The sequence below is a fragment of the Pseudonaja textilis genome, chromosome 1, assembly GCF_049901715.1.
Source record: "Pseudonaja textilis isolate UNSWEBS1 chromosome 1, rPseTex1.2, whole genome shotgun sequence".
In the NCBI taxonomy this organism is placed as follows: domain Eukaryota; kingdom Metazoa; phylum Chordata; class Lepidosauria; order Squamata; family Elapidae; genus Pseudonaja; species Pseudonaja textilis.
Genome location: NC_141990.1, coordinates 150265983 through 150283102, shown reverse-complemented (window position 1 = coordinate 150283102; position 17120 = coordinate 150265983). Strand labels below are relative to the sequence as shown.

At 37.2% G+C, this 17120-nt stretch overlaps 1 protein-coding gene across 4 annotated transcripts in view; it reads left to right on the top strand.

The window, feature by feature from the left end:
* The first annotated feature begins 5513 nt into the window (after positions 1-5513).
* Positions 5514-17120, top strand: part of KIF16B (kinesin family member 16B) — a 146126-nt gene continuing 134519 nt past the window's right edge. For all 4 annotated transcript variants that reach the window (XM_026712865.2, XM_026712864.2, XM_026712861.2 and 1 more), the window contains exons 1-4: positions 5514-5693; positions 14363-14432; positions 15721-15834; positions 16737-16853. In XM_026712865.2, coding sequence (XP_026568650.2) covers positions 5647-5693; positions 14363-14432; positions 15721-15834; positions 16737-16853 — 348 coding nt within the window. In that variant the 5' untranslated portion in view covers positions 5514-5646. The remainder of the gene's footprint in view (positions 5694-14362; positions 14433-15720; positions 15835-16736; positions 16854-17120) is intronic.

Here is a 17120-nt window from a genome sequence, read left to right as displayed (position 1 = left end):
CAATTCTCACAATAAGTTACATAGGATGGGATGATATTTGATATGCAATTTTTGTTGGTCTTTATAAGCCTCTTCTTTGGAAAAAGCAGCTTATCTTTCCCCCCACTGGGATTATAACCAGCAACAGCAAATACCATACAATTCATGTTAAACTGATGCAATTCTGAACTGTTAAAATGGACAGCAAGGAAGTTAGCAAAGAAGAAACTAGAATTGTCCCTTTCCCAAATTTCCAGAAATGGAAGTCAAAAGAAAAAGCACTCATTTAGTAAGTTTCTGTTTAGCCTTGATTTCTATTTTGGCTTAGATGAGAATTTAACATAAGGAAGAAATTCCAGCCTGAGATCTACTGTCTACTAATCCAGGACCACCCAAGCCAGAGGAAGACTAACTTGTAAGACCAGGCAAACTCTCCTTGGTCCAACACTATATGTGCAAAATTGCACAATAACATTTAAAGACACACAGACAGTTAACGCCAGTGTTAGAATTCTTCTGCATGTTACTGAGACACCGCTCTTTTCAAGTTCTATTCAACTTCTTCCATATTGGTATGCCTATGGAAGATGGACTTTGATGGTAGAGAACACTCTGGGAATACCATGGATGGTCAAGAAAAAGAGATTATCAGACAAATAAACAAATCATTGTCTTTGAAAGCACAAATGATTGATATCCAGCAAGACAGATGGATTCTATTATAGCTATGATGGATGAATCACTGGAAGCTGTGAGGGACTGGGTTGTGGACATGTCATCCATGTGAGGGTCTATCCATATGGCTTCCAAAATATTGATTTGATAGCACAGAATCGATCAACCAGTCATTAACCTCACAAAAGGAGGATCTTCTGTCACCTCTAATATTTATCTAATATACAAGTTATTGCCTTGTTAGGGATTTAGGAGATTTCTAGGCAGCCATAGTAAAAACAGACCTTTCACTATCCTTATCCCTTCGATTCTGTTATTATTTGAATTTCTTTTAAGATTCTCTTCTCCTTTCTCACCATTTCCTGTCTATCTACAGGTAGTCCTCACCTAACCACCCTAATTGAGAGCAGCAACTCCATTGCTAAGAGAAGTGTGTTGAGGTAATCCCTGTTAGGAGAATGAGCACATACAGGGAGATGTAGTGAGAGTAGTGAAGAATAATACACACACAGCACACAGATAAAACTGTACAGAAAATGTAAGTTTTTACTTCCAATAAGCGTTTATGCACAGTCCAAGATCAGTAGTCCAAGTCATTCACAGATAAAGCAGTCAGTGTTCAGTTCAGGGATAATCCAAATATCAAACTCCAGTATCAAAAACAGTTCAGTAACAGACTTACATCAACGATCAGTAACAGTCATTTAGGAGGAACAGCAACTCTCTTCAACAGAAGAAAACAGATACTCACTGAGACAACCCAGGTTTCTGACTCCACCCATTTGCCATACCCAATTATAGTTTTAGCATTCTCTTAAAGCTACAGTATTAAAATGTCTACCCTAGTTTATATTTTTCCAACCCAAATAACTGTTAGGTGACTTACATTCTTAACAAAGTGGTCATTAAGTGAAACATCACATAACTGCAGAGCAATGGTGGGATTCAAATTTTTTTACTACCGGTTCTAGGGGCGTGGCTTGATGGGTGTGGCAGGGGAAGGACACTGGAAAAATCTCTAGTCAGAGGTGGTATTTGCCAGTTCTCTGAACAACTCAAAATTTCCACTACCAGTTCTTCAGAACTGGTCAGAACCTGCTGTAAACCACCTCTTCTGCAGAGACTTAAAATAAGAGTTATGGCAGTCCTGGTTGCAGACATTAAACAAATCACCTGGGATCATTGTTAGAAATCACGTGACAGATTTCTTACAACCCCATTGACTTTGTTTGTTGGAAGCTGGCTACAAGAGTTGCAATCATGTGACTGCCAAGCATGTGAATTGAAATGGCATTACTCTGATGGTCATACATGTGAGGACTATCACTTTTTCAGTGTTGCTGTTGCTTTTCAAACAAATATTTATTAAGTGAGGACTACCTGTATCGAGCAATGTATTTTTCTACTTCTTTTCTATTTCTGTGACAAAACACATGTAACATCCTGCTGTTACACGATTGTGATATTTGTGCCACCCAGATCTGGAGATATTCCATCTTTAACCTTGGTTGCGGTAGTAGTTCCCCCTTCAAAGTTGATACACAACCTGAGGGTCTTTCTAGATTTGTAGCTCTTCCTTGAGAAGGTGTCGGCTGTGCCCAGGAAGGCCTTTGCACAACTCCATTTAGGGCATCTATTGCACCCTTTCCTAGATCAGAGGGCCTTTCACATTATCACAATGCCCTAATTTCATTTCACGGCTTGAGTATTGCAATGCTGCCCCCATGGGTCTGTCCTTGAAGACCACCGAGAATTGGTCCAGAATGCTATAGTTTGATCAGTCATGTGCATCCTTCAGTTCACCCATATGTAAGACCTCTGTTTCACAAGTTGTAATAGTTGCCCTCTTTTGGATTTTATGGATGTTATAGATGTTATGTTGTAATTTCATTGATTTTATGAGACATCCAGAATTGTTGAGAGCTGTACATCTGACAATAAAGAATGTCTTTTAGGACATTTCTACATCAGATGTCCCATACAATAGAACTTATGAGAACATCTGAGAATGGAACTCACAGGGATATAACAACCTGAATAACCTTGCTGTTTTAATCCACCTAGTTCTTTATCTCAATGGGCTTTACTTATTTATTTGAATTTATTGGCTGCCCAACTCCAGTGGACTCTGGAGGCATACAAAAGCAGAGAAAGCATAAAAACAGCTAAAACATTGAATCACATAGACAGCCAGATTAAAATAATCTAATGGTCAGCACAACAACAAAAAAGAACCCAGTGAACAAAAGCTGTGTTTCCAGAGCCCCAGAAGAAGAGGGCACAGTATTTATCTGTGTGGGATGCTGTTCCAGAGGGTGGGGGCTATGACAATGAAGGCATGTTTCCTAGGTCCTGCAAGATGATAGTGTTTTATAAAGGCAGCCTGGAGTGTACCAAGATGTACTGGGTGGGCAGAAACTATTGGAGAAAAGCAGTGTCTCTGATATCTGGGTCCTCTGTCATACAGGGCTTTATAGGTAATAACTTGCACCTTGAATTGCATTCAATGGGCAGTGCACTTGTATAGCAACATAGGCACAGTGAGAGGTGTGCATTACTGCTTTTGTTGCATTTTGAACCAGGTGTCATTTCTAGATGGTTTTCAAGGGCAACCCCATGTAAAGCACACTGCAGTAGTCCACTCACAAGATGACTGTCTTAAGAGCCTTAATCTCTCTCTCTCTCTTTCGTTTCCTATACTTGTCTGGATATATTGCTTTCCAGCCTCTTCTCTCTAGTTTTGCCAGATTGTGACTTTTTGATTGTTTCTAATACCCATTTTCTGTTGAGGAGCTATAGCTTTTAAAAACTTACAGTACACCCTTTCCATTTTAATTCATGCTATAAGACATAAATCCAATCAATGCTGACTTATGATAACGATATCTTATTATCATAGTATTTTTTTCAGTTGACAAAAATATGTAAACATTTATTCATTTTACATCATAGATGATTAAATAAAAATACCTGGCATGGAATTATTTACACTGAGCCCGAATCTGTTCTTTTGAAGCAAGGAATAATTTGAAAGAAAATAATGATGTAGTAGGCAACTACTGTATTCCTTCCTCCCTTTTCAATCACTCACAAGGAAGCATGCAGAGTCTGAATCCAAACCAGGAAATGCCACTTGGAGAATTCTGGGATTTGAAATTTAAACATTTTAAAGTTTCTGAGGTTGAAAAAACTGATATAAAGTGAGATATAAAAACTTCTCTTGCTTTCTTCCTAAAATTCCTATCACTGGAGGAGGGGGAACGTTCAGTACAGCACAACTGGAAAATTTGGGGTTGTGGAATGGAGGAAGTGAACATTTACTTACACAGTAGGCTTCCCAATTAAAATAACTTGGCTCCATAAAACTAATCAATTCAGGATTAAAATTAGCTGCACTGGTGGAAAAATACATTATAACTTGCACAATGAAAATTGCTCTGCTATTTTTTTTATAGGCCATAATAAGTCATCTTCCTAAAAAAGGCTTAATTATCCTACTAGCTTTGTACATCTAGTACTCGGTAGTTAACTCTTATAAGAGACATGGAGTTGTTATGTTTGAAACTGAAACACAGATAAGATAAGCACACCAATGTGCCTACCGTCCCTGTCCTATTGCTTCTTTTTTATTCATATCCATTTCATGTATTCATAACCATGTTTATACTTATACCTGTTATCTAATACTTGCTTGACAAATTAAAAAAACATAATTTCTTGGCATACCATTTGGTCCAATAAGAGGCTCCCAGTGGGTTTATAATTCTTCAACTCTTGAGTTCAACAAAGCAGCGCAATACTCCTACCACCTCTAATAAGTGTCCAGATTATCTTTAAATCTTTTTAAAATCACATTCTTATATCAGCAGTGCACAACGCACACGATGCTTTTGGGTTTACAAAGCTAAATATTCTTATCCCACACACACACATACAAAGGCACCTACTTCACACATCTCTAAACCCACTCCATTAAGTCCATCAGGACCCCCGAGTTATTATTACACAGAGTAGATCGGATGGCGCTTTTGAAAGAAGCCGATTTCCACGTGCACTTTTTTTAACAACAACAAAAGTTTCAACTATTATACTACTTTGGGGATGACCTTAGTGATGTTTTACGAATGGTTCGCAGAGCCAGGGTTACAAAGATCAGGTCGTTGACTGGGTAGATAACGCACGTCTTTCACAAACATAAGGTCCCAGGAAGAATCGGGAAAGTTTTTTTTTGTTGTTTTTTTTCCCCGGAGTATACCGGAGACCAGTATAAATTGGGCAGCGCCAGTTAGGTGGATCGGCCACTTAGCACGTTGTAAGGCGGCTTCGGAGAGAATAGCGCAGCTCAGCCGCAACGGCATCTTGTTCTTCCCAGCCCGACCGACTCTCCGATTGGAACCGCACTTTTTGCCTTTCTCGCCGATGCGGTGCCTGCTGTAGTAGCGGGCTTGCTTGAGAGGAACTGGGCATAGTGCCTTTTAAAGGCGCCCTCGCTGAAGCTTGTCCGTTCAAAGGGGAAGTGTGGTAAAAAGTAAAAGCCATTTTATTTACATGGGGGCCTGCGGCTGACCCCTGTACGGATGAAATTGACCGTGTGGATACGTATGTGTGGCGGATTAGAATCCTCAGAATTAGCTCGGAGAGAAGAATTCCATTTGGGCGAGGGCCGGGCGATCCGTCCGCTCACCGTTTGTCCCTCGGCGGTATCCTTACGCCAGCCCTGCGCGGGGAAGTCGGCCGCGGAGCGGAGCCGCCGCGTCAGCAGCGCCAGGAGGGCAGTCCTGTTCCCGCTCCCAATCCCGGGGCGTCGAGCGGGAGGTGGAGGCGGACGGAGCCAGAGACCTTCCCACACACCACACACGCACACACCCGGCCCTCGCAGGGATGTGACCCGTTGAGCCGCGGGGGAATTGCTCGTCTCTGGGGAAAGTGGGTCTCCCCATCGGGGGAACAGGCGAAGGGGGGGGGCCCTCGCTCGCGACCAGGGCATGCGCCATGGCCTCGGTGAAGGTGGCTGTCCGAGTTAGGCCCATAAACCGCAGGTGAGAGAGCGAGCCCCTTCTCTCCTCTTCCTCGTCTTCCTCCAGCTCTGCGACAGGAGAGCTTTGGCGGGTGTTTCTTATTTTCTTGCGGCCCGGCAGGGACTGAGCACCTCTGAGGGTGATGGGTTTGCCTGCTTCGCTTGGCCTCTGGCGTACTTCCAGCGTGACACTGGATAACCAAATAAACAACAAGGCTACTCGAGGCCTGACGGTGAGCAGGTGGAAATGAAACCCCTGTTCTCCTTTTGTAGCGTTTAATGGGTGTTTACTTCTTGGGAGGATAAAGCTATCGTTTCCTGCCCTTCCCCTTCTACATAAGTAAAGAGTAAAGGCACAAGAAAGTTTGGCTTTTCAAAAAGTCTGATTTCACATGGGCACAGATGAGGGGGCAGGACTTCAAAGCATACATTATACAGGTAGGCTTCGACTTACAATGGTTTGTTCAGGGACCATTCAGAGTTAAGACAGGGCATTGAAAAAAGGGACTTGTGTCCATTTTTTTTTCACACTTAACAGCCGTGGCCCCCATGGTCATGAGATCAAAATTCAGGAGCTTGGCAACTGACTCATATTTAGCAATAGCATTTAAACTTATATACCGCTTCACTGTGCTTCACAAGCCTCTCTAAGCGGTTTACAGAGTCAGCATATTGCCCCCAATAATTTGGGTCCTCATTTTACTGACCTCGGAAGGATGAAAAGCTGGGTCAGTTTATGACAATTGCAGTGTCCCGGGGTCATGTGATTCCCCTTTTGTGATCTTCTGACAAGCAAAGTCAATGGGGAAGACAGATTTCATTGTCTTTAACAACCATGTGACTAATTTAACAATTGCCATGATACGCTTAACAAGTGTGGCAAGAAAGGTCTTAAAATGGGCAAGATTCACTTAACAAATGTCTCACTTAGAAACATAAAATCTGGGCTCAGTTGTAGTCATAAGAATGAGGACTGTCTGTATAAGACACTACCAGGCACATTTCTTAACCATTAAAATATTTTCTGTTCAGAAGATAACTGCTTTTTTTAACGTGTATAAGGACAACTTCAGCAAAGCATGATACTTGTAAGATTCCACCAGAAATGTAATTGTGATATTTGTTTAGCTTTCATTTTCCCATAACAGAAAACTAGTAAACAACTGATTGCTTCTTGTTGGCTACCTTTAATTCATTGGAATTTGATAATGGATTATGTGGAGAACCAACTGTCAGAATATTTTTTTTTAAATCCTCATACTTGCATAAAAGTTTCAATGTATTTCAGAACAAATTGTATTTATAGGCAAATTCCTCAAATAAGAGAATCTTTTTGTGGTGAGATTACCGATAACTCTAGTAGAGTAATAGAGCTGTTTTGATTGCACTTTTTTCTCTCCAAAGTTTACAATAGTTCTTGACTATGAGATTTTCCTGTAGTGAATAAAAATTCAGAAAAGCAAATGAGAACAGTGAGAGAAAAAATTATGTGCCTTCTTGATTTTGTTTTAGACAGTTGAGATTTTGAGGTTTCCTCATCCTTTTTTATGTTGTGATCTATTCAATAAATGAAGATTAAGCAAACCATGCTTTTCTATATATATGTAAAAGCAACAGAAGTATCTGATTTATTGAACCTTTCAAATTCATCTTACTGTTTCATCAAAGAATACCCTAAATAATTAGATACAAGACATTAATGAACAATTGATGACATTTAAGTCATAGAAAAATAAGGACAATAGGCTAATTAGAAACAATATCAAGTGATGCTACAAATTGTGAAATAATTGCTTTAAAAATTGCCAGATTTAGATGCTTATTTGAACCTCTATTAATGTAATTCTTAAATAATTATCACTTGCCTGTAAATGAATTTATTAAAGTCACCATTATTTTATGTACTTGGTTTATTCCTTGCATTTTTATATTTTCAATCTAGTTTTAATACAGTTGGTCCCTGATTTACAACATTTCATTTAGTGACCGCTCAAAGTTACAATGGCACTGAAAAAAGGGACTTATGACTGTTTTTCACAGTTACAACCATTGCAGCATCCCCATGGGCATGTGATCAAAATTCAGAGGCTTTACTATTGCCACATACTTATCACAGTTGCAGTGTCCCAGGATCATGCGATCAGTATTTGCAACCTTTCCTGACAAGCAAAATCACTGAACAGTTATGTTACTAACTTAACAAATGCAATGATTCACTTAACAACTGTGGCAAAAAAGTCATAAAATGAGGCAAACTCACTTAACAAATGTTTCACTTAGCAACATAAATTTTGGGCTCAGTTGTGGTTATAACTCAAGGATTACATATATGCTAAAGGTCTGGTAACCTTTTTTGCTGATCATCTACAGAATATGCCCAATGAGGGAGCAGAACCTACTTAGTACTTGAATCAGAGACTCAAAAGAAAATGTAAGGGTTAAACTGCAATTGGCACTTAAAATCCCAGAGGGTAATAATAGCAGGTTAATTCTACACTAGTGCCAAGAAAATGTATTCTTAAAGCCAATAGGATCAAATCAAAGGAAACTATTATGGAATGCTGCAGTATTGTGTGCCCCCAATTCCCCCCTGACTTTCTTAGTTTTTTTGTATCACCAACATTTTGTGCATCAGCCTTATATATTACTAGGTTGCAAATATTCCTGTAGCTTTTTCTTTTTAGAAAAAGCCTACTTTGTAAATATGCATTTTATGCATTTAGTTTTTGGTGTACCTTGTATTAATTTATTTTTTCTCTGTTACTAGTTTTGATAAATGGGGTTTGGGATGTGTATTGTTGGTTTTGGTCTGTTGGTTTTTTACACATTTAATTTTTCAGTTGCAATCCAGTATCTTATTATCCTTTTCTAATCAATAGCAAAAGGTCAAGGCTAGTCTTTATGGCCTTATTAGTAATGCAGTGTCAGTAATGGAGGTAGAGGAAGTTATTTATCTATTATAAAATTAACTGGAATTGTAACCCTGAAGCTTTGTTGCTTCTTGTAACTTTTTTTGAAATACTACTTTATTATAATGTGTCAAGGAGGAATATCCTTGAGGAATTTGCCCATTGATTATAGTATTGATTATAAGCTGGGCAGTTGTATTCTGATGGTTACAGAATTTAATACAACAAATTATATTGTGGCAGAAAGACATTTATAACTCAGCTTGATAGTCAACTACAATGAAGTACCGTAAACTGTTTTTCCTATTCCTTGAAGAAAGGTTTGAAAGTAAGACTCAAGAAAACACCTAGGAATATAGTCTCAGAATTTCTGAAGGATTATTTAGGAGTATAAAATAGGTCAAAATAAAAATTAGATCCCTGACACATAAAAATTGGCTATTAAAATTTTTCACCAAAATAACTGTATGAAAAATGAAGAAAGCAATATAATTTCCAAGATTTGGTTCCTTAAATTTATAAACAGCAATCTTAAAAAGAAAATTTCAATTCTGTCATATTGTATAGCTACCTGCAATGCAAACCATTCAAAACCTCTGAAAAATCAAGTCTCTCTTAAATATGTGAGGTAAAGCATTGCAAGAGGTTAGAAACACCTCAGATGACCAAATCCAATTCTCTGAATGCTTCTTCTCTTCCTATCTTGAAAAACTTTCTTAAAAGGTTAATGTGAACACAGGGAACTAAATGAAAGAGAAGATAGAAATTTTTGTGAGGAATGAAATTAAGATTCAAATCCATGAATGCTTTTGCTTTCCCCAGATTATTTATCTACCCACATTATTATGGAAAGAAATGTATGTTGCAACAAGTGAAAAGTCCATTTCTTTGAGCAAATTCTACATAGCGATGCCATATGTAACTTCTTAGATAAACTTATATTGAGGATTTTCTGATAAAAGTGACAGATGTTATTTCTATAGCTTTGAATTTTTTTTTAAAAAAGAAAAGGACTTTGCTGTCTTGATTTCTTTGAAACAGTTCTAGATATTAACTATTTTTCTTATTTTATAACATTCCTTTTAATAGAGTTTTGATCAGTTTACGAGAATGCAAAATAGATTTAAAATCATCACAAGAAGAGAATGCTTAAAGAACACACAAAAAAATTAGAGGTGGTTTTTGTATTGTACAGAAAAGCAAAATATTAGTTCTTGATGGCTCTTAAAATGTCTGGGTAATCAGGGATGTCTGTAATTAGTGATATGCAGGTATTTTAATACAAAGCAGAAGAAGTTGGATGTGAGCATGCTCATTTTATTTGTCAGCCTTTCCTTAAAAGAAACTGTCTTATCCTTGACTTACATAGCAGCTGCAGGGTCTCAGAAAAATACATGTTTGAGTTAAGGAGGTGTTGACAGGTGCAAAAAAATTGTATCCTGATTCTGCTTCCAAATCACTGTTACTCAAAATAACAGACCTGCACACTTATTCTAATGAGGGCAGGAAAAAGTGCATTTTCTTAAAGGAAGCATTGGCAACGTTTGTCTGTTTTGGATTGAAATAGTTGTACATCCCTATCTTCATTTGTTTTTATACAGAAGACAGCATAGAAACTAGCTGAATGTCCCTTAGGAGAGAGTTCCAAAATTGCTTCTCCAATTATGGAAGTCTATAATTAATAAAAAAAACCCATTAATAGTCCAGTGTTATTAACATCATCTGAGGAGACACTGCTCAGGATCTGGTGAGCTAAACCTTCTGGTAGAACAGCAAGTAATATCTCTCAAGATGATCAATGCATAGATTGAACTTCATGGAGGGAGTGCTTTCATGATTAATGTTCTGTGATTTTGTTTAGATGTCCCCCTTAAGAATTGATCACCATTTGAAGCTTCTGAAACATCTTCAAGGCTAGTCCTATATACTGAATATAATAATAAGCTAATAGGATAATTACCAGGGCACAAATCCTGGAGGCTAGGATTTAGCCTTCAGGATACAGCACAGAGTTGAAGGTGGTTCCTTAGCCAAGACTAAACATAGGGCTTCTTTAGTATTGAGGCCAACCCTGCCTTTAGTAACAGATAAGAATCGAGAATATTTAAGATATACAATTGTTCTATTGGAAGGAAAGTGCTCTCATCTATTAGAGGAAGCTTTCCTAATGCTCAGAGCTGAAAACAAAATTACTTAATTATTCCATCTAATATGGATTCAACTTGTGTTTTTTGGACCCCATCCATTCCATTAATGTTTCCAAGCAACTTTTAACCACATAAATAGTCTTTCCTTATTCAAGTAGAAAGGAGTTGAGTGTCACTAAGACATCAGTGAAACCAACAGCTGGATAAACACCTCCAGCTATTTGAATATCAAGTCAAATTAAAAAAAAAAATCTGCGAGTCCCCTAATTTAAATACAAAGTTTCCAAATAGAAGTTTCCCATTACAACTTTTTGATTCCAGCCCTGCAGGTAAAGCCAGGTAATATTGTCTTTCCAGTTCCATACCACTAGTTGCTCCAGCCATATGCCACAATCAGTCATGTTAAAGAGCTCTGAAAGTCAATGCTGTAGCACACTCCATGTCTTTCTCTCTCCCTGTATGGTGATTGATATGGACAACTAAGCAGTTTCTGGGCTGTTTCCACCCTAAAGCAAGAGTGAAATGGATATAGATAATTGGTTTCTTCCACTTATGTTTGTATCTGGATGACCAGCACTTTAAAAAAAATATTTGTTAGTGTTTGTATGCCACTCCATTTCAGAGGGACTCTGAGCAGTTTATATACCTCACTTATACAAGTGATGTTAAAATTCAAAATAAACACAACAAATTATAATTACAAAACTTTGGTACCCAAAGTGTCAACCATGAAACTATGACAGGATCACACTACTTATCACTGCTCCTATATTTTGAAAAGTTCGATTATAACAGATTTCATAAAATCTGTTACAACAGGGTGGGAGCTATTCCGATCTCAGGAAATACACTGTTCCAAAGAAAGAGGGCTGTAACCAAGAAAACACTACTTCTCTCGACTAACACTAATTGGATACTTCCCCTCAGGGAAGAGCAGAGTTTGTAAAAGAGTATCTTCTGTTCCCAGCCCTTGGAGATATTCCAGGGAATAACAGATGAATGGTATCAAAAGCTGCTGAGTGGTGAGCTCAGTATAGATAATCTCACAAAATGTAGACTGAATCATCTCCATAGGACTTTTCCAGTTGGACTTGAGCTCCAAGCATATTTGAGCAGTTTTATTCTTCCATTGTTTTAAAAACTCATTGCAGCCCAACAAATGTTTTTCTAGCCCATCTTTCAATAAAGAATACAGTCACTTTGTATTTTATTACTCTAATTTATTTTGCTTCATTTCCCTGTACTACTTGTCCATACCCCCATAGACCCTACTTGTTATATCTTAACAGCCACAAAAAAACCAAATGCCTGGAGCATAGATACCTGTTCTAAACTACAGTTAGGATCGGAATTTTGGTTGCTAAGTCCTGCAGTGACTGGATCTAATTTTTATCATTGGATGAATCATTGCAATCATTAAGCAAATCATGTGGTCATAAAGGGATTCTAGCTTCTCCAATTGAACTTTTTTGTCAGAAGCCAGCTGGTTAAATTAAAAATTGTGCTCCTGTGACCACAACACTACAACCATTGTAAATGTAAGGTGCTTTCCAAGCATCTGAATTGCACTCACATCACTGGGTGTGGGGTGCAATGATCCTAACTTCAAGGATGGTGCAGAAGTCATGTTTTCTGAGGCCACTGTAACTTGGAACCATCATTAAATAAACAATTATAAGTCAAGGACTACCTATAAATTCTTCCCATTCCTCATTCTTATGGCTTATGCCGATGCTGTATTTGCTCAAACATAATTGTTAATAAGAGAACAAGGCAGAGCAAGGAACATCCACCAGCCACCCCATATTTCTGTGTATCTGATGGTCTGTGTCAGAGGGTAGGAATGACACAGGAATTAATGCAGACATACAGAGTGTTCTGTCAAAGTGATGTGTTATTCTTACAGGGCAAATAAAGTAAATGGTGTTTATATTTCTGTGTACAGTGATCTCAGCCAAGTAATATACTTAGGAGTTCCATTTTCATATAGCTGCTAAATTTAATCATGGCTTTGTTAACTCTGTTAGCTTAGTAGTGCTTTCCCTATCCACTCTTGGCTAGAGAAGAGAGGGAAAGAGGCAAAAGGAGCTTTTCCTGAACCTCTTGAAAAGCCAGCACCTTGGCCACACTTTCCCATACATTTTCCAGTGCCACTCTTATTACTCGCTGCAGCCAGTTACTCTGCAAATCTCACTTTCTAACGCTGCTTTCTCCTGCTGGGTTTTCAGATGTACACTCCTCCTTTCTTCAGGAATCTTCCTTCCAGCCACATTGCCTGCTTTCTACCACAGCTTCAGTTGTTGCTTCTTGAACATATAGCACTTTCAATCCACACCAAAACATATGAACTGACAGATAAGAACTCTTCTCTCTGATCATGCTACTCCTCCCAGATCTTGAACTAGAAGACAGATGTGCTTGCTCACAGGTGTCTTAATCTCAGAACCTTCCAGCTATTTGCATGAAACCTGGCAAACACAAAACTCTTAACCTTGAAGCAAATTACAGCCCTATTTCAGTGATGACAGTGTCCTGCCACAGCCTGATCTCGATCCTTTCTTCCTCACTGTCTCATAGTATTGCTAATGACGTTATTTCTGGACAATCCCATTTGTCCACTTTCAAGAAAGTATATATTTTTATCAAGATCAGATAATTTGTATAAATATATAGCACAGTTAATCTAAATAATTTACCCAGAACTTCCTCACTAAAACTAATATAATCAGCATTACTAACAATAATATACTCACTAAAATTAATATAAGCAGCATTGCTAACAATAATATACTCTTCCTACTCTTGCACTTTCACATTTCTCCTCCCTGTACTTCCTGTGGTACTCCATGTTTATTTAATATCGTGGTGTGTTACATTCAATATTAATATTTTGATATATGAACAGAATTCTAACCAAATTCCATTCTTTAGTCCTCTGTTTTTGATTTTCTGAGAGCATGTTTTCCCCATCTTTTAGGGAAGTTAAAGTGAGTAGAAACCTTAAGGCAGATAGAATTGTATTTTGGCACGATGAGTAGGGGAACTTAGAACAGATTAGCTGGAGAAACTATTGAACTGTAGCACGATTCAATTTAGACAGTGACCTTATTGTACTGCATTTCAAAGCAAGTGAAGACTTCTCAAGAGATGCTAAGGAACATCATAGAGGCCATGCAGTGAGAAAATGTAAAATAGGTAGACACGGGAGAACAGATTTGCTTCATACAATTTATGTTATGATTTATGTAATGGTCTCCCTTCAGCAATCTTGGAGAGCAGATTCAGCAAAATTCTATTAAATGTTATGCCCATGTGATTCAGATGAAATTAAATCTATGGAACACGTCTTTCTATGCTACTTCGGCTGCTCTTTAAGAAATTGCCTGGAGGAACGCAGAATTTATCTGAATTTATATAAGTTATTTTACAGCAGACTGAAATTCCAAAGTTACCTTCTAATTGTCGATTTTGGCTTCTTAGCAACAAGTGTGTGCTGTTTAGAAGATCAACACTTTTGTATCAGATACCTATCTCAATATATTTGAATGAACTTGAAGATGATAAAATGTTTGCTTGGTGTCTGGTCATAATAAAGTTGTCATGATGTTACTTTACTATAGTATTTTACTCTGCAGGGAAGAAGAGCTGGATGCTAAGTTTATTATTTCAATGGAGAAAAATCAAACACAAATCACAAACTTAAAAGTGAGTATTTTCAACCACAATGAAAACATTTTTTATTTTAGTTTGTCATTCTGGTTCTTTTCTTAACAAAATGTAGCAGACAAATCACCATCAGAATTTAAAATCAGAGGATCAAGGTGAGAGTCGTCGTGGCGCAGTGGTTAGACTGCAGTACTGCAGGATAATGGTGCAGTTTGGCACTGCCTCAAGGTTGACTCAGCCCTCCATCCTTCCAAGCTCGGTAAAATGAGGAGCCAAATTGTTGCTGACTCTGTAAACCACTTAGAGATGACTGTAAAGCACTGAAGCTGTATATAAGTCTAAGTGCTATTGCTATCATAAAAGAAAAACAAAAGATTTGAAGAATTTAGTAGTACCTGATATAGGGAAGTGGTAATTTTATGACACTAATAGTTAGTTTATTTAAAACACTTATACTGCTGCGCATTTTATACCAAACTCTAGAGGGCTCCTGAACACTTTCTTTCTTGTCTTTGATGTTTGGAAGGCATAAAGGCTGGTATTATGATAACCAGGATATCAAACAAATAAGTAGGCTTGAGTCTTTTCATCTGGGGATGGTACTTTGTTGTAGTTGTGGTTAGTTTATCCAGATATATTAGCACATCCTATGTTTTGGTTCATATTAATAACTCATGAGAAACTGGGTAATATGTTTCAGTGGCCACAAAATAGAGTTAGCTGCTCCTTGCAGATTGCATCTTGCCCATCTTCATCAATTCAATTAGAATTTCAATATATTTAACCTGAATTTAGTAAGCAACTAAATATATATGGCATGTTAATTTTATATGCTTTTTAAAATTCATTTTCCCCCATTCAAAGGGCTTTCTAATTGTAATAATTAGGAATTTAATTCTCCTTTTTCTTTTTCTATTTTACTTCTGTTAATTCTGTAATCTTAATGTAAAAGATAAAAGGCAGGAATATCTATTGAATCAGTCCATTAATTTTGAAAGAAATGTATCTCAATCACCTCACCATTCTATTCATCTGAGTTTGGCTGTGTTCTTGAAAATGGTAGGAGTAATTTGCCAATCTTCATGATAAACAAGTGCAGGTGGGGACTCTATAGAATAAAATTAATGAATATATTAATAATATAGGAGGTGAGTAGTGGAGGATAAATTTTTGAAAATTGCTTTTCTTGAAGTATTTTTAAATATTTAAAATATCCACCAGCATATTCACCCTCACTACATATTCACGTCACATTTTAAAAAGAAATGTACAGTGATTATCTTAATATAGAATGCAGTGGTAATTCATTTGTTCATCCACTTATTAGATCCCAGAGGGAGGAACTGGGGACTTGGGAAGAGAACGAACAAAAACGTTTACATATGATTTCTCCTACTTCTCAGCTGATCCTGAAAATTCAAACTATGCATCCCAGGAAATGGTAGGCTGCTGACATTAATGATACTCAAAGTGAAAACATAATGCCAATGTTTACTGTGTGAGTGTTTGAGAGATCATTTTAAAACTGCTTATTTCAATTGTTTAGTATGTACAAAATTACCCACATGTGTTGGCCATGCACATTTGTAAGTATATACATTTCCATTTGTAGGCACACATACACATTTTTTCCCCACTGTGATCTTCTGTTCTGTTTGGCCAGCAGTATGAAATCATGTAAACCTGCAATTCTATCACAAGATGTCTGTTAACTGCTTTAAAAGTTTTGCTTAAAAACTATTGTGGTCTTAAAAAAGAAAGAATTCTGTTGTGTTGCATTGGATTTTTCTTTCCTTGTGTATGTAAAGGAATATAAATCGTGTTTATAGTTTTTGAGCAGATGTTTCAGTTTTATCAATAATTAACCTGGGCATGAGTCCAAAAGGATAAATTGTTACTTCCACATTAATGACCTTAAGTTTAACCTGTATAATATTCATGTAAGCTTCTTGGGTGACAAGTTGTGAATGTTAAGACATAATCTTTGCAATATTTTCATATCCCTATTATAATTAAAAAAATAAATATTTTTTTCATGAGAGTTGTAAATCTAACAATAAAAAGGAAAAAGAAATAAGGAACCTGACCTGACTCTTAAGAAGAGCATCCAAGATTATTTTATAAAAGGCTGTATGTTGCTTACTGTGCACTTGGGAAATTATATGAATTATATTTCTAAATAAATATTTGAACTGACCATCTCTAATAAATGCTTGCTAAGTTACTGTTCTTACAGTTTGTTGTATTAAAAGGATTGTGATACTTTATAGAAATGTATGAAAAGCATACTGTAAATTATATTTTGAAATTGTATTTTATTTCCTGTCATTCTTGGATCCCCAGGTATTTAACAACCTTGGAATTGATGTCCTCCAATCTGCCTTTGAAGGTTATAATGCTTGTATTTTTGCCTATGGACAGACTGGATCTGGGAAGTCTTATACAATGATGGGAAATGCTGTAAGTTACTCATTTCAGAATATAGTTCTTATAAGTTGATGCCTTTTTGATTGTGTATATTTCCCAATTTGTTTTCTTTAGAAAACAGATAACTTTAACAAATGTTTTACATGTAGAGAGTTCTAACAACATCTGGCATAGAGAAAAGCAAGATTTTTTTAAAAAAAAACAATTTCATTGTCCACCCCATACTTTCCTATAGGGAGGCTGCACTCCAGATCCCCTCACTGAAACAAGCATATGGTGAGACTAAGGAGATGCATTTTC